At 32.1% G+C, this 19,463-nt stretch overlaps 1 protein-coding gene across 2 annotated transcripts in view; it reads left to right on the top strand.

The window, feature by feature from the left end:
* The window catches only part of sog (chordin short gastrulation), a 62,564-nt gene that overhangs the window by 32,871 nt on the left and 10,230 nt on the right, over positions 1-19,463 (top strand). For both annotated transcript variants that reach the window (XM_081984508.1, XM_081984507.1), the window contains exons 2-3: positions 6,405-6,508; positions 10,924-11,053. In XM_081984508.1, coding sequence (XP_081840634.1) covers positions 6,405-6,508; positions 10,924-11,053 — 234 coding nt within the window. The remainder of the gene's footprint in view (positions 1-6,404; positions 6,509-10,923; positions 11,054-19,463) is intronic.

The raw sequence follows: 19,463 nt of genomic DNA, 5'->3' as shown, positions 1-19,463 counted from the left end.
ATAGAATTAGCTAATAACTATTCCATTTGTACAAAACTGAAACTGCTTACAGAATCTATGCAGTCTTCCAGACTTAAGATGTAGATGCTTCTCAACTGACCAGCATAACAAAACCATCATTTGCATCAAGTAGTACTTTTTGTTTTTCTTGTTTTAATATGGCTTTTCTCACTTTTTGTGTGTCTTTACGTATTGCTGTATCTGATTGAAAAATCCACATCAATACTTTATTAACCGGTTCAGTTTTCTTCTGGTAATTCAAACATGACAAGTGAATTAAAATGAGTATCATTTAATCTGATTTATTTCATTTAAAAGGCAATGTTCCTGCCTTGCAAATGAATGCGATAATTTTAAATTTTTTCAGTACACACCCCCTTTTTCATTCGAGCACATAACAACACACTAAGCGAATTGCACAGTCGGTTATTCGCATATGCCTATGTGCGTAACCTATGGCATTGAAACTAAGCCAAACTTTAGTTTAAGGTGACTAATATATCTCAAGGGATCTCAAAACCACGTGTCTAGCCTAATTCTTGACTAGACACAGTCAGGAAAAAAAGTAATTAATATTCTTAGAGAGAAGTTCTTGTTAATTGCATCATAAGTTTTTCCAATCTCGGTTTTATGATAGGGAAAATCCCACTTAAAATCTGTCGTTTGGTGCTGACTGATTGAACAAATTATCATTAAAACCGATTGGAATTTTTTATTATAAAATTAAAACAAGCTTATACGTGTGAAATACTAATCGTTATTCAAGTTTTTAACTTAACCAATTGATAATGTTCGGATAAAATGTACACATCAGAAAGGTTGAAAATATGGTAGCTGGCCATAAATAACACTATTATCATACTATTAACTCGATAATTAAGCCTGGTTGATCTTAATTTAATTCGGATACGCTGTTCGGCGCCAGTTATAAAAGTACCTACAAACAAGGACATATCCTAACTTGTCCATAAATGGATTATAAAAGAAACCATATGTTTGGTTAGATTGGATTTCACTTTTGATGCATAACAATTACTATAACAAGCACATGACCGAACGTTTTTGTTTTTGTCCTCGTTAAACGTGGCATCACTGTTTTGCCACTTTATAAAGTAATAAATTAAAAAAAAGTGCATATGGACTTGTTTCATTTTGATTGCACTTCAATGAGACGTATTAACCCCAAACCTTGACTCGATTTTTATTACGGCCAAAATTATTGATGTGCTGACAATTGACATGGAGACAGTTTTATCAACACTGTCTCCACAGTAATTGTCAGAATCTCTAAACAATAAAATATTAACTACATTAATTGGTCAGAACTTCACTGGTTCGCGTTATGTAACACTTCCGAAATGGCTTTAAAAATTTGTTTTGTTTTACCTTTACTTGTTATCGCCAAGTTTATAAAAAGATTTAGGTAAGTATCATTAAGCGAAAGCATACTTAAGATTATTGTTTATCTGAATGAATGTTATCTAATTCTCGGTATGTTCGAAATTAGAACGTTGTCACTGTTTCATGATACACTTTTTACACAACGTTTCTGGTTACAACAATTTACACTTTACAGGAGGTAAACGCACCTAAATAGACTTACCTAATATAGGTATTTAACTTCTCAGTTTCCTCAACAACTAAGTCAAAGTAATTTACTATCGATCTTGGCGCATTATAAACTCTTGATTTCAAACTGAATAAATAACGTCGATGATCGGAATTCTTGAAATTATATTGCCAGATTTAGTAGGCAACCGACTCCTGTATTTGGATAAGTTCACAATAAAACTCAAATCGATTGCTATATACGTTTTTCTCATAAAATTCATACCAGTTTGCCTCGCTCTGGCGACATACGTGGAATAATAACACTGTTGTTGTTATTTGGTCTAGAGAAGATGAACTTGATGTTATTATTATAGGTTAATGCCGTGGATCAACGAAATCTATACACAAAAATTACCAATGTTTGTACTTTGCTTGTTTGGTAAAGAGTGACATTGTTACCACATTTCAATCTAATTGAGAAAAAGCTAAGTCTTGCTCAGATTCTAGATGATTTAAAAATAAAAAATTATGAGCATATTACACGATCGCTTTAATGTTTTTATGAAAAATTTGGTGTTAAATAAAGTATCGGCAAGGTGGGTGCTTTTATGTTTTTGCCAAGACAATGCTCGTGTGCATACCTGGGCTATTTCACTGACGCAATCCGATAAATTAAATGAATTCGTCAGATTTTCTAGATTTTCAAAAAGTTTTAAAATTGTTTTTTTTTGGAGTAAAATAACGAATAACTGTTTGTTTAGTACCTATTACTAGCAACAGTTTTCCTAGTAAACTAATTACTCTGGAAACTCCATAACTGATTTCAAACTTTCTATGTTAAACGGTATTAAACCTACTAAATAATTTTATGTATCGTAATTTGTGGTTTTTTACAGCTTGTTTAAGTGAGAGCTTGTCAAAATATATTGCAATGTAGGAAACCTTCTGAAAATGTTCAAAAGTGTTAAAATTTACCAAAATGCCTTTTTGCATACAAAATACCTTGAAATGCCTTTAAAATACCTCACAATGCTTCTATTATTGCTCAAAATGCCTCATAGTTAGTGCCTTAAAACTGCCTAAAATTGCGTTGAAATACATCCAAATTTAAATTGGCTCAGGACACCTACAAATTTTTACACACTTGTAGCATTCCTAAATTTAGTTATAAGTCCCCTGGTATTGAGATAATGATAAATCTTGATGAAATACACCGTTGAAATTAATTTTTTACGGTCACGTGACTGTTTTTCCAAATTTAGAGACCCAAAAGCTTAAAATTGATTTTTTTAAAGGTGAATTGATTTTCTAAGGTCAGGTGACAGTCTGAAACAGTTGGGTGAACAAATTATTAATTTAAATTTAGGCAGTAGTAAAATTGTAAGAACTAGGTCACGTGACTTGATAATGAAAAGGCTAGTTGATATCTGTCAAAATTAGTCACGTGACCTTTAAAATGTGGTTTAAAATTAAAAAATTTGGTAAATTAAATTTAGACTATTTTAGACAGTTTTAAAATCTAAAATTTGCAAGGAGACATATCACGTGACTTTGATTATGCCATTTTAGAGCTTGCAACACTGGAAAAGCCATCTGACACCTGTCAAAAACAGTCACGTGACTTTAAAATGTAATTGAAATGTTGATCATTTGGTAAATTAAATTTAGACAGTTGTAAAAACTTAAATTGCAAAATACACGTTACGTGGCGTTATTAATACAATTTTGAGCTTGCAACACTGTAAAAGCCAGTTGACATCTGTCAAAAACAGTCACGTGACCATAAAAATGTACTTTAAATGTTGAAAAATTGGAAAATTATTATAATAATTTGTAAAGAATATTGTTTCAACTCAATATCATGTTACAAAGATTTTTCCATAATAATTACATGTGCCTATGCTCTTCTGTTCAATTTTCAGTCAATTTTGTTATATTTATACACTACATTTTGAAATATACAGACAATGCCTCAAAATACTTTCAAATGCGTTAATCTATCTCGAAATGTGTTAAAAAATAGTTCAAAACTGTCTAGTAATGTTCATCACAGTCAAAAAATTTCCAAAAATGTCTAGCAATGTAGAAAAGTGTCTGGAAATTTTTAAAACAGTTTTTAAAATTGTCTCAATATGTTCAAAGCAATCCCTAATAATGTTCAAGTGTCGAAAAATTGTTTAAAACTTTTAAAGAATGCTCATCATTTTCTAGACATATTCAAAAATGTTTACCAGTGTAGAAAAATGTCTAGAAAGGTTCAAAAATGTCTAAATATGTCCAAATCGGTCGAGCAAAATTGAAAAGTGTCTGAAAATGTTCAAACTGTCTAGAAAAATTAAAATGTGTGAAAATGTTCAAAATTGTCTCAATATGTTTGTTAGAAATAGCACAAAAATAAGCAAAAGTTTTAAAAAATTAAAAAATGTTTAAAACGATCTAAAAATGTTAAAAAGTGTCTGAAATAGCACAAAATATGGGTAAAAGGGTTAAACAATGTTCAAAACTGTCTGAAAACATTAAAAAGTGTGCAAACATTGTGCAAAAGTGTCCAGCAACATTGAAAAGTGTCTGAAAATGTTTAAAATTTTCGAATAAGTTCAAATTGGCTCGGAAAGCTGTCTAAAAATGTTCAAGACTTTCAAAGAATGTTTAAACAGCAATTTTACAGCCCAAGTGAAATTGAGATTGAGGTAAAACTGGTAAACTCTACAAAACACTTGTTTTAGTTATTTTTGGAAGTTGTTCAACATTTTGTGTCTTATAGAACAGCATTATTATAAAGGTGAGCATTGTTGAAGGTTATCAAATTAAAGTTTTTATTGCTTAGTTACCAAATACATAAAAATGCACTTTAGTTATGTGAAATTATAAGCCGTAATTAATACCTCACATAGTATTACTCTATTTTAGTGAGTAACATTGTTTATCTCAGGTCGTAAACATTGACTTAATGCTTTTAATTCACAGAAATAATTCAAGGTTTATGGTAACAATCAATTTTAACCTAAAATACACTATACAGTGTGTCTAGGATAAAAAGGGGGATCTTGAAAACTGTTAAACCTTGGTTCTAATAAAACTACATTTATAAAACATCGATATAAAAGAAATAAAATGTTATTTTTTTTGTTTTTACGTTTCAAATTTTTGTGACAATATTCTTTAAACTCTATTCTTAAGACTCTTTAAACTGTCAATTTCTTTATTATAGTCAAAAAACAGAGGAAAACACGTTTAATAATTACCATGATAAAGTGTGATACATCATTGAATTCGGAATATAAAAACCTTTCTGAATCTGATAATAAAAAATAAGGAATTGGAAAGACAAAACGTCAAAATGATAAACTTATAATGCCACTTGAAAGAGCTTTAAACGATGAAAACATAAAATTAAAATTTTCTCAAAAACCAAAAAAAATTGTGAAAAATGTTTTCTTGAAATACTAATAAATGTATTGTGCTGTTTATACTTACTGAGTACTCAAACAGTTTAAAAACCTCTAATAATCTGCAATTCACAATCACCGAAAATGTTTAGGAGAATCCTAATACCAAAATGCAATGTTTTTAATTCACACATATGTCTGAGAGCAGCAAGATATGTACTTTTCTCTCCATATTACAACAAATTATTCATAACTAAGCTTCATAGAAACGCTGTCTAAATTACACACGTATTTCTTGTTAAAGGGGTTTTCCTTTTATTCAACATATTTCAGTACAAGTTGCGCAATGACTGTTAATACGTTACTAGAGTAACTAGATAATTATACTGCAGATTTAGTAAATTTGAAAAACATAACTGTCTTGTTTGATCATTTTCCAAAAATAAGCACTACTCATGTATTGCACGACTATGCAATCTGAATGCAATAAATTTAAGAATACTTCTAATCTTCTATTGCAACAATCAAACTTATCAGTGTAATTGGACTGGATTCTGTATTGCAATATAAGTCCAGTTTAATTCATTTTAAAGAGAATTTGAGAACGATAAGCAAAACTTGTTTTTGCCAGAATGGCAACTTTCAATAATCTAGTAAACTCTAGTTATCAAACTAAATTGGGATATTAATCGGATAAAATGATTATTAAATAAAAAAATGATAAATTATTTATTGGCGTGAAAACTGTATCTAACCACAATCTGTGTCTGCTCAGGTGGTCAATTCCTATTAATTAATTAGATAAATAGCAATGTCATAAAAAAAATTACGGTGTTCGGAAAATTAACCACATAATTATTGGAAACTACTACCTGGAGTTGACGTAAAATTGTTTAAAAAGTGACTTTTGATATTTTCACTTGCATGATGCAAGTCTAATCCGGACTGTAGTAGTTAGCATAAAAGTTATTTTTCAATTATGAGTTTGTTGTAGTGATAATTTACTAGACGAGCGGTCGCGTGAGATATTTCTAAACTGGTTATAAACAAAACAAAAGTAGTGAAAGTGCCTGAAGAGTAAATATAAAGCACAATCAGATACGGCAAATCACAGATCGACCATGAACAACTTTTAATGTGTAAACGCACAACGTAATGACGCAATTATTTATGCAAATGGTGTAGTTCTTCTTATACGGTGGACCTGTCTTGCCCCGACTTAAATATCACCATCTTAGGCAAAATAATAATCTTCTTGTCCCACATGCATCCTTGGATATGTCAGCTTTGTGGTGGTCAAAGAAACCACTCATACAGGTCGTGAGTGGTTTCTTTGGGGGCATAAACTGGTTCTATGCTATGTTCTAAATATATAATATGTGTGTGACTAGAGGAACTACGTCTTTATTGATATCGTGTAGTTATTGCGATGGGAAAACATTAATTTTGTGTGGTTTTTTGCAGAATGCGTTTTCGACAAACAAGTCCGAGAGTTGGGATCAACCTGGATACCTGATTTGGGTCCGCCAATTGGGGTGTTAGCATGCATGAGATGCAAATGTGTTCCGGTAAGTAAAATTAGCTTGTAAACTAGTTATATCCAAATGTTTCTTCCTGGATGACATACTTAACGCCATCTCTACAATACATCCGCGTCATTTATATTATACACGCTAAGTAGATAGAATTCCACTTTTCTGTCAGGTTTTCTAGCTGTTTGCTTTGTATTCAAATGTCTAGTGAAACCGCGTGTTTTGCATTCAGGGAACGTAATAAATACCCTTCGGCGTGATTTAATTTAAATGGAATTTGATTGGTTTGAATACAGACCACTCACAGAAGCAATGATATCACTTACTGAAATAGGATCTTCGGAACGTAGATACATACGACAATTTGCAGAAAATTATTGCATATTCACTAATGGTACCAATGCAGTAAACGTTTTACATCACCAATAAAAACCACCCAGTCGAGTTGACGTAATGCCGAAAATTACGACACAACAGTTGCCGCACCATAATAGACATAACGGTCGTTATCTTCGAAAAATTTATCATAATTCGGCAGGTTTAATGAATGGTTGCCACATCTGAAAAGCATGCATAAAGTCGCGAAATAAATTACGTAGGTGGCTGCCGCACACCAAAACAGATGCCGGTAGATCACGGCCCAATCACTGCGCATCTTATAAAACAGTTGCAGGTCGATGACACCACTGACCTCTACCATTACGCCCCCATCTACACCTAACTCCATAATGGGTCCGTGGTATGACCTTTCGCCTACATCCGTGGCTAAGGAAAAAGTGGAGCACCACACAATCAGTTGATGGTCATTGTTTAGTAGGTAAACCTATAATCATTGGGTGGGTTTTTCTTTTGCAATGTCATGCCAGAATGATACAAACTTGGTTTGGTTCAATTTACTACCAAGAAGATATGTTGAGAATATGTACGGCTTTACCACATTAGGTTGTCACCCAACATAGAAAATTAAGAGATTAGGGAAAGATGTTGCCTTTACCTTCATTACAAGAACCTACCTTTTGTTGAAATGTAGAAAACAAATGAGACAATGCAATAGGAACATGTACAACATTGATTTACCTGTAGTTTATAGTCCATTTTGAAGCACAAGAAGTTATCAAAGTTTTGTTAAGCTGAGCGTTCTCTAGAAACCAGTATCTCTGTTTCAATAATGACATTCTTCTCATAGTATCTACAATTCAAGCTCTAAAGTAGTCTAAAAACCTTTTTTAAAGGTTGGATAGTGTTAACCTAACCCAAATTTGGAGAGACTAACCTAACCCAATATAACTTTCTAGTCTTTTCGACTCTTAGAAAATCGCAAAAAGCTGCATATTTAGATATTCTATAGTCCACATCTGCTATACCTGTATCTGCTATTCTCGTGATATTCCAATATACAGTATGACCAGAATCCTCTAAAATAAGTGTAACTTCAAATGTAAACGACTTTCATTGCATATTTTTAGAGCTATTTTAAAAACTTTGGTTCTTATTTGTTTAGACGTTATAAACCAGTGCAAATTTTGTATTTTTTGTACATTTAAGGATAATATGCTCTACGAGAAGTTTTCTTGTCCTAATAACTTTTCGGTCACTCAACTCCTTTGAATTAGTTACAAATTTTTTGGAAATCAAAATCACATCAAGCTAATGAAATCGAGCAGTTTTCACAATTTAAGCATTTCAAGTATAGAGGAAGCTTCTAAGAACTTTGAATCCACGTTCTTCCAGAAGCTGTTCACATAATAATTGTTATTTGTTAGGCTAGTCTGTTTAATCATGTTGGAGCTTGAATACTGATAGATGATTTAGAAAATGTAATCAATCTAGGATTTCATAAAGACTAACCTAACCCAATCCTACTTACTGACCCAACTTTATAGCTCTTAAGAGCTCTTAAATTTTAAGTTAGCTATTTAAGAACTGCATTTTTGAATATTGTATCGTCGATGTAAGTAATTAGGTATTATCAAGCTTGATTATAAATTATCAAAGTTTCATTAAATTGAACGAAAAAACTATCTTTTAGCTTCTTCTGGAAATAATGCATAATGCAAGTATTTTGTCTACAGTTATTGTATGTCCTGTTGATATAATTAAAACGATGTAAATTTTAAGAGTTAACTTAACCAATAACTTAAGAGTTAATAACCAACACTTAAATCATGTCATGTCAATAACCTATTGTTTAAATGAAGATTAAACAGTCACTAACCTAACCGAATCTAACTCTACAGCTCTCTATAACCTTTTTGTGGAATATCGAACATTTAAAGTAAGATATTTTTGAAATGATAGTTGTGTGCAACATCTGGTGACATCTGTACTCAACTCTATGAGTTAGAAAGTACAGATGGCGTTCCAAAATCTAGGAACAGCACCATTAATGCCGCAAGAGATTAGGAGAGATTTTTAGATTAGGTTATTGTTGGTTATATATTAGTAAACATAATTTATTTGGTTATTACTCTTAATGTACTTTCTAACTCATAGAGTTGAGTACAGATGTCACCAGATGTTGCACACAACTATCATTTCTGGCATCCAGTTGACTATACTGGAACGAAGGTTTTGTTCTTTGGTTATCAAGCCCTATAGCCTCTCTGATGAGCCGTAATACGGCGAAACCGGTCAGAGGATTGGGATTGATAAACAAAAAACAAAACCTCACCATTTTCAACCATATTTTTGAAAGTTGGATCTTTCAATTTTCACATATTCCTGTAAAACAGACATAGTAGATTTTTTAATTTAGGTTAGATTAGGTTATTGTTGGTTATATATTAGTAAACATAAATTGTGCCTTTTACTCTTGTCTGCTGGCTGTTTTCTAGATATTGCTTACAATGCAAACAAAATCTGCTAAAATAAACGTAACTTTAGGCGTTTTTGGGTTATAAAGTCCATTAGTTTTTACAATTTGCATTTTTCAAATTTGAGCTAAACCTTTATATTAAATAAAGCAACTTTCAAAAGTATTAAATTCCAATGCGTTGTGACGACTAACAGTTTTGTCCTTTAACTGGTAGACTGAATGCAAGTGTAGGCTAATCCAACACTTAATCAATTATGAAATCTTCAATGTTTTCATCTGCATTTTATAAAGCTTCAGGGTTTTGTAACAGTGACAATAAGCATGTGTTTATTTTAGAATATATTTAAAAGGTGTAGCTTTGTGGCAATTTTAAATATGCCAAGCAGTATGCAAATATAAATAAACTGCCAAGTTTTGGATCAAAATAAATAAAAACCTCTATTTTCCATAAAGGAAAGTGAAATTATGGCAAATTATTACAAAATTAAACTCCTCTTGACAATGCAAAAAAATATCGAGAAAACCCAAAATTAATCAAGATTATGGCAAAATGGAACGAGGACCACAATAATTGGAATTTATATTTGTTTCTAATCATAAACAACTTGTAAACGTTTACAGACGAATACATCAATTTTTATAGAAAGCGATTATAGATGATCTGGCTTCATAAAGAATTAAATACTTCCTAATTACGTAGATAATGCTTATAAACAAAAACAATAAGTTCCTTCTGAAGCATTGTCTTTTAGCTTACCCTAAATTTGATTTGTTGTTGTCAAATTCCTGAAAATTATATGTATTTTCTGCGTTTAAGATAGGTACCAAAATGGAGAATTTTGTTGGCTTTTTGAAGAACTAAACTTTCTTCGACTAGTTCAGAATCTGCAGGTTTATGGAAACTTGGTACAATCTTAGAACCCTATAAGGTGTTGGTTCTATGATGTTCCAAGTTTCCATAAACCTCCAGAAGGCTTGACTTCCTTTTTGATGTTTTGTCATGAAAACTTTTGAATTTATTTGTTGAGCACTGATTTAATTGACTTTAATGCTAAAATGTAATCACTAATTAATAAGTTAATATTGACATAAAGTCTTCAAATATCGTATTAATGGTATGCACTTAAAAGCTGTGTATGCTGATAAAGCCACTTAATTGTAACATCGGTTATGTTTGTTTTGAAGATTTCTTAATTTGGTGGCAAAATTTGGTTCAAAAACAATAATATCTAAAAATATCGTTAAATGAATGAAAATGCAGATGAATGAAAATACATGATGTAACCTATTAAAGACCTTGACTTTTTCTGGTTGTTTTGTTTTTGCCATTTGTTTCGCAAACTTACTGGCGTTTTGATAACGTGCTTTAAGATAATCTTTTTCATGTGATACACGTAGAGCAACAAACCTCAACCAGGTACAAAGTACGTCTCCCTTTTGTACGAAATTGCTGCATAAATTGTCTCCTGAATAGTTAAACAGCACTTCCGGATCTAGGTTACAATAAATGTTTTATCCTGCAGGGATATCCGCAACTTAGACATTTGGGTTTCACTCTTACGTTTTACGACCTTTGCCATATCCCATTCGCTTAAGTGTATTAAAGTAGAAAAAGTAAAACCTTTCGTATTTTCAGTTCCAGAAGAAGAAACGTATTATAGCCAAAGTGCAATGCTTCGACATTAAGAAGCAGTGCCCGGTACCGTCCTGCGACGAACCCGTAATACTTCCAGGAAGGTGTTGTAAAACTTGCCCTGGAGACATAAGTGAGTACCGCTATTTTGTTGTTAATTAAACGAAATCAATTATGTTGATAAATTTCTGTAAATGCGTCTTATCTCGGTATTTTGCTCTCGAAAGGTTACGTAAGCTCTTGCCATTTACGTTCAGCCATATATCTGACACACTAGTTGCAGTTATGTGTTTTTAATTATTTAGGTACAAAAAATGCAATAATATATAGAGGAATTACGTTAGATGTCTACCTCTTCTTTGAAAGAGTTGAATATTTGCATATCAAATGGAAAAAACCGTCTTTTTCTCTATTTTTGCTTCCTTCATTGTTGGTTTTTCAGGTAAATGAGTGGGTAATGTATGTGATTACCCCCATAACCTTATTGCCCTCTTGGGTTGTTTCCTTTTCATACTTAAACTTATTATTTCGTCTTTGTATCACAATGTTTAGGTTTTTAGTTTGTCTTTTGACTCTTTCCTAATTAGAAAATCTTATTTTGATGCGACGAGTATCCTTTAGACTTAACTAGCCTTTGGTGACAAGAATAGCAAAAGTAATTAAGCTGTAAAATTATTATTACATTAACAAAATCAATTAAATTACGTATAGTGGAGATCAAACAAAACTAGTATGATGTCACAACTAAATTGTCAGTAATCACGTGACTGCATTGATTGTTTTAACACTTTTAATTCAGCTTAGGTCACTTGATGGACAAACAACAAATTTCTATTATCTATTTTCTGTTTTTATTTTTTAATGGATGATGCAGTCAAAAAACTTGTTGTACACACTTACGATACCGAAAAATAAATGAAATAGTAAAAAGTTGGGCCACCCTGAATACAGTTTTAGGATAACTGTCCCAAAACTTTGACTTTCAATGTCTCAGCTATGTTTTGGCCTACGGAGACGTTAAACTAATCAAAAAATCTGGCTTTTTCCCTTCATTTTTGTGGTGTACTCGAAAATTATTTTCGTGGACTGTGGTGTAGGGTGAGCCATAAAAGTGGAAGGTGGTAGAGTTGGGCCATCCTGTACAGACAAACACACTTTCTCTGCTTCTTCCGTTCAGTCTTTTTGTAACATTTCTCAAGTTTTCGCGATAGTTGCTAGAATTTGTAGCAATTTTTTTCATTAATCACTCTTCTCTTTTTTCATCATTTTTGACGAACAAGGATATATCGTCTGCATACTTTTGTGCATCTTGATTCAATTCAGGATATAGTGTTCTTGCAGATACGTTCATTATTCATATTCTTCTGCAAAGATGACCAAGACAATTTAATAGTGATTCTTTAAAAAATTCTTAATTTCTGATATTTGTAGAAGTATCAATTACATAGTTCTTAGCAATCCTCGAAATACATCTTTCACAGCTATCAAACTGTAATTCGTTGGTTTAGTTTTCGAAACTCTACTCATTTCATACATGCAGGAATATACAACCTGCTACGTTGTGGTATAAGATGCAATTTACGAACACAAACATGTGAGAAGTGCCTTTTTCTGATGATGCAGTTTACAGACTACGCCGTCTCATTCCCGCTTTTGTATATTGAGAACCATTGAAAATGATCTCGCGGAGGTGGATTTTGGGATACCAAAGATCCGATAGACACGATAAAGATTCAAATTACCTGCCACAAGTAAAGTAAAAAAAAAGTAAAAGGCTAAGGCAGCTGTTGACACCTCAGAAATATATGAGCCGTAAACTCATATCGAAGATCGGAATCCCTTCAAAATGTCTCTCAAAACCCGGTTTTCTCGGAAACAAAAAGCAACTAATTTCACCGGTCGAATTATATACGTCTTCTGATTTTAGATAACTCTATCCTCCGGCAGGGTAGAGTTATTCTATCGGGTTTAATCGTGTTTTTATCGGTCGTGGTATCTGCCATACAATTTTTCATTATCGCTTATTCATTTTCCATTCAGATTCTTATACGATTCAACCTGAAATAATGGGTTGTGCAGGACGAGTAAATTTAATATACTTTCGCAAGAGGGAAGTGTGTTTCACGGTAATTACCATCATAATAATTGACGCACATTATACAGGGTCAAGATTTAAATCAGTGTTGCCCGTGTCCCATTTCTAGGGAACTATATTTGACTTGCAATTTTGCATTAATTAAAGCAAAACTCAAAAAATTTTTTTAAGACGCTTTTGATGAAGTTATATGATATAAGGGCTGGCAACAGTGATTTAAATACAACAGAGAGAATATTTGTCCAGTGGCCTGGCATGGTGACTTCAATTTGCGTGCGACTAGACATGGGACAGAAATAGAAGAGAATTTATGTGTGTACGCTAATGTTCATAACAACGTTTTGCGTAGTATTTGCTATCTTTTCATCACGATTGCTATCCCATCTAATTCAACCAGTTATATTTTATCATCAATTGCAATTTTTTATAACTGTCTAACAGCAACTACCTCGTGATGCTTTTAAATGTGTTTCAGCGCCACACATAATCTTTATTTGCCAAGGTACTTGGGAAGGTTTTTATCTAATTAACAATAACGTGTTGTCGTGTTTAAAATTCGATATACTTAGTACATTATTTTTGTGGTACTTCAATTATTGCATCACGTTTATACGTAACTTTGGTCAATAGTGCATAGAAACAGAATGTTTGTTATCCACAAATTCTTCTGATGTAATTGTTTTAATTCGAGCCTTACCTAATGGACAGTGCACATTTCATGCAGTTCAATTAATCAAATTATCTAAATTCTTGCGATCGAGCGTATTTTTGGAATGTTAAAGTTCAAAGAATATTTGCCTGATATATGGTTGTAAATAAATGTTAATTTAAGTGGGTAACAAACCGAATTTCACCTTCCTAGCATCCAGCGATATTCTATATGGTCTCGTAGGTGGATTGTTACGAAAGTGCGTCTGTGTACATAAGAGATAACAAGTGGCGCCATCTGTGCGGTGGGTGGTACTTTTTCCATTTTTCCTTTGCCGGTGCATTTGTTCATTGATTGATTTTCGATGCCGGGTCACGTCTCTGGCCTCCCACATTTTCTTTTTTGTTACTTCACCACGCAATTATTATGTTCGTTAATAATAAGTAATTAGTTAGGTTTATCTTCAGCATCTGTTCATCTTGCTTGTGGGCGCCGCATTTGAATACCAAACGGAAGTACGATTAAACGAGTACAGGTGGTCGATAAGTTTTTGAAAACCAAAACTCACACAATTACTACCTACCCAATATCATAACATTTACATTACTTGCTGCAGTAATGCAGCAATTAAACGTCATTAGCAAACTGGTAGAAACAACGATTTGTTATACGTCTACCAGAAAATGTATGGAATTTGCGGTTACGTGGATTTCAACTGGTTTGAGGCAAATTTATAATTGATATTGATCAAAGAAACTATTTCTCTTATTACACAGTTTCAGTAGTTATTCCACTACTAACATATAGCTGTAGAGAGTATCAGAACGGATGATTATTAGTTTATTTATGATCCCCTTTGGCACTTATATTCTCGTGTAAATATTTAAACAAAAGTCTGCCGCACGTGTACTCTTGAGAATGGCACCAGTCGGGTATTAAGTAACGCATTTTTATTTGCATTGGGTTTTAGATAGTAAAAAAAGTTGGCTGCATCAAAATTTTAATAAAACCTGTAAAGAATTTTGTTTATGGTACGATTAGGCCACAGGGTCAGCTACCCAAACCGTTTATTAAAAATCAAAGTTTGAAATTGAAAAACTTTTATCAAATAAAAACTTTTATAGCCTTCCTAATTGAGACTAATTCAGACAGTTGTAACATTATTGACGGCTGTCATGTGACATTAAGACACTTTCTAACATGATTGGGATGTCACAACTGTCAAAGAACCATAAAACTATAAGTCTATTTCATTTAATGGAAACTAAAACCTTCACTTTTATAGCTTCACGTTCTTAATTGAGACTAATTTTGACGTGGTGGACGGCTGTCACGTGACTATAAAGACACTTTTTAACTGAATTGTTACGTCAATAACCATCCGTGAAGCTATAAACTCTATTTCAATTAACGGAAAATAAAACCTTCACTTTTATAGCTTCACGTTCTTAATTGAGACTAATTTTGACAGTGGTGACGTGGTGGACGTCTGTCACGTGACTATAAAGACACTTTTTAACTGGATTGTAACGTCACAACTGTCAAACAAGCGTCCGTAAAGCTTTAAAGTTAATTTTGTGTAACGAACATAAACAATTTTACTTTTATAGCTTCTCGTTTCAAATTTAGATACATTTTGAGAGTTGTGACGTGGTTGACAGCTGTCACGTGACTTTAAGGAGACTTTTAAATGGATTCTGACGTCACAACTGTCAAACTACCGTACGTAAAGCTTTAAAGTTCATTTTGTGTAACGAACATAAACAATTTTACTTTTATAGCTTCTCGTTTCAAATTGAGACACATTTTGAGAGTTGTGACGTGGTTGACAGCTGTCACGTGACTTTAAGGAGACTTTTAAATGGATTCTGACGTCACAACTGTCAAACTACCGTACGTAAAGCTTTAAAGTTCATTTTGTGTAACGAACATAAACAATTTTACTTTTATAGCTTCTCGTTTCAAATTGAGACACATTTTGAGAGTTGTGACGTGGTTGACAGCTGTCACGTGACTTTAAGGAGACTTTTTAAATGGATTCTGATGTGACAACTGTCAAACAACCGTCCGTAAAGCTATAAATTCTATTTCATTTAACGGAAACCAAAACTTTTACTTTTATAGCTTCACCTTCCTAATTGAGACTAATTTTGACAGGGGTGACGTGGTGGACGGCTGTCACGTAACTTTAAAAAACACTTTTTAACTGGATTGTGACGTCACAACTGTCAAACAACCGTTCGTGAAGCTATAAAGTGTATTCCGAAATAATTTGAAATTTCAAAAATATTTACCGAAAACCGATTTAACAGGAAGTAGATGTTAAGTAGCTTATTTTAAATGGGACACCCTGTATGATTTTGCATTTTAGGATTCTACGTCCAAATGTAGACATATTTCTTGTATAGTGTCATACCTTTGTATCCGTTTCTGAGATATTTTCCATTTTATGTAAAATTTCACATATTTACCAGTAAATGTAATTAATGATGTACAGTTTTATTTTATATTATAAGTATGTCAAATGGAAATAAAAGAGGTTTCTTCTTATTATTATTTTTACATATTATATTTCCATAAAGAAAAACATAAAAAAAATAATACACATACGTAAGCTGGCCAATTTAAACTTAACATTGTAATAACAATTTTTAGTATTTTGATTTTTTCATTTGACAATTTGACAACCCTTACTTTATTTACATTAACGACCTTTTTATTACTTACATAATTCAACAAAACCATTATTTTAATTTACGTTAATGGGAAAAAGAGTTTTTCTTGGTTTTTGTGTTTTGTCGTGTTAAAAAAAATTGTTCGAATAGTGTGAACAAAGAAATATACAAATTAATGATACGGGGTCAAAAAGGGCAAAAAACCCTTTTACCCCCATTTTTATAAATAGTTATTGTTTCCTGTTCAAAATTAGGGAAAGTTTGTATTGGGTTACTCAAATTAAAAAGTAATAATTTGTTCTATTTGAAAAACTTCTCTTTCTGCATTTTTTATAACTGACTTGTAACATAATTTTTGTCGTTACTGCGTCCATTTTTAGAACAAACTTTGCTTAATACTACAAAACACAAAAACCAGGAAAAATTACTTCTTCTGATATATGTAAAACAAAAATACGTAAAATAGTTAATATCTCAGAAACGGATACAAATAGGTATACACGGAATATGTCTAGAATAGTACGAAATACACAACAAAAGTTTATTATAATATCAAGTAATTTGACAAATGCAAAATAAACCAGATATGTTTTCATATTAAATCCCACCTCACAAAAATTGTGTAAGTGTTAACAAATTCGAAAAAACAGCACAGTGTGAATAGTGAAAAATTGTTTTAGGCACAGTTTGCTTTAAAATCTTGTGAAAACTTGACAGTGAAATTAAAAAGTCAAAAGTTAAGAAATCTTGGTTGTAAACGGTATTTTAGTTAAAATTCCGTCACACAATTCTATGTTTTTGAGAACAGAAGTTTCTTTTCCTCAGATACACAGAGTAATAATTAATGTTCAACTTTAATGTAGCGTCTAAGAGTATTGACTTTTTTTAATATATTAACGACATTTTATTATCGAAATTCTGTATTACTTAGGCTCAATTCAATATCTGACACACTCTGTGCATCTCTGATTAATGATCAAAATTCCATTAAGAGATTTGAAAACGTCTTAAGCAGATGTCACGTACCGCGTTCTCAGGGTTGTGGTATTTACAGAGGAGTAATGGATTTAAGTTGTCGTTTTCTATCAATTTAAATATTTCCTTGAAATATCTATTGAGTGACATTACCAATTTTGAACCACATTTAAATAAAGAATAAAGAGCAAATCTAGGTTAAGGCGCGTTCAAAAAAACCTCATAAATTCGTGTAAAATAATTTAATACGAAATATGTTTAGTTTATAAATTTGATAAGTGACTTTGGCGCATCAAACTTATTTTGGTGAAACGTGCCAAGTCACCGAATATAGGTATTAATAATTTCGGCGACAGTTCGTCAATTTGGCATTAAGGAATTTTCAAAAATTCTTTTTGGTAGTAAAATAAATTAGGCAGCACCGCAAATATTTATAGAGTTGTTTTGAATTATACGAGGCGCCAGCCAAACTATTTTTAATCCGGGTTAGTATTTTTGACATACATGGAGACTTTAAACTAGTGTGTGTTCAATTCCGCAATTTAGTTTCCTACTTAAGGAAACACCTACACCAATTATACCAAGGTCAATTAAAAACAACAACAATTTGAAAGACGCAAAGTGCTTAAGGCATATAAATGGAAAATATATGTTTCTGAGTTCCTGTAAACAAGTCGGTGCAATGCTTATCTAAAATAGTTAAAACCGTATATTGTGATTGTTGGCATCACGCAGTAATATCTCTGGCACCATTGTCTTATTTAGATAGAGAATTAAGCACCTTATCTGTCAGGTTTTATTTGTTACACACCATTGAAAAACCTGATGCGTTCAATTGAAAACTATTCCAGGAAAAGTACTACATTACTACTTCCTCCATAAAATATTATAAACAAAATCATTTTAACAACGTTGACAGTATAGGTGCGTATTGTTCTATTTATGCAATTCTAGGCGCCAGTCGATTAACTATTTTGCTGGTGTCAACTTCCTTTTTTCACATAACCAAGTAATCGGCCTTAAAGCTCATATTAAAATAAACCGTCCTTGTTCATCGGTATACTAATAATTTGCCCTAAAAATTACATCGACGGCGTCTAGACAACATGTTATGTGTTTGGAAAATGCTTATGTATCGGCGCCATGGCTATTAAATTAACAAAGTAGTACGAACGTGCTTAATGATGACATCCATTTGCTTTGGATTGTTTTTATTTGAACATACATCATTAAAAAAAAGCGCAATCGATTAGGAACTCAACCTGAACGAGTAGATGACCTCATGAAGCTAAAAGGTTATAATAGCTGGGTGGAGTCGATAGTGTTTAGGATGGGCTAAAACACTTAATTGGAGAAAAAAACTTATTTACTCTGTACTTTAAGCTTGATTGACTTGTTCTAGTTAGAGTTGCTTTGGTGATTTTTTCCGATCATCACTCTTATCTAATATCATCGACTTACCTTGAAAGGTCATAGCTGATCCAATAATCTGAGAACATCGCATAAAATTGTATTATTTTTTCAATCATTTACTTATAAAAAAAATTGGTTAGACGTTTTGCTAACATGCGATAAAAGATTAGTTTGAATGATATATTAATAGGTTCTTTATATTGTTATCAACGAATGGGATCAGCACAAAATTAACTAGAGAATGTGAAAAATATGTGAAAATGATGGATTTCGTCTGCTATTTCAGGAAAAATGCACATCACTGGTGTCAAGCCTAATCGATCCTTCCACGTATTGAAACAAGATTCAAAAGAGTGGTATCAGTGCAAATATGCAATGAGAGCAAACTAGATCAAGTATCCACGTGCATTATTCGCACTGGAGTTAAATATTTAATCGGGTTATGTTCTTAACTAGTAACATTCAGATTGTAAAGTGTTTTAATTGTGTAAGAGGCTAATCAATCTTCCACCGACAGCTTTAAGTATCATATTTAAAGATGTAGCCAGATTAACATGTTCAACATTTAGTTTTTTTTATTAAACTAAATGTTCGCATTATTTAAACAATCCTGATCCAATTGTAGTTTGTACAATTGGATCAGATAAATATCATAAAAACTAAATAGTTTGATAAACGTTTACTTCAATCCGGTTTTGAAAATCGACTTGATTAATTAAAGGTTTTGAAACAACAA

The sequence above is a fragment of the Ips typographus genome, linkage group LG8 (assembly GCF_016097725.1).
Source record: "Ips typographus isolate SLU linkage group LG8, UJ_Ityp_2.0, whole genome shotgun sequence".
In the NCBI taxonomy this organism is placed as follows: domain Eukaryota; kingdom Metazoa; phylum Arthropoda; class Insecta; order Coleoptera; family Curculionidae; genus Ips; species Ips typographus.
This window is presented reverse-complemented; position numbering and strand designations above follow the sequence as displayed.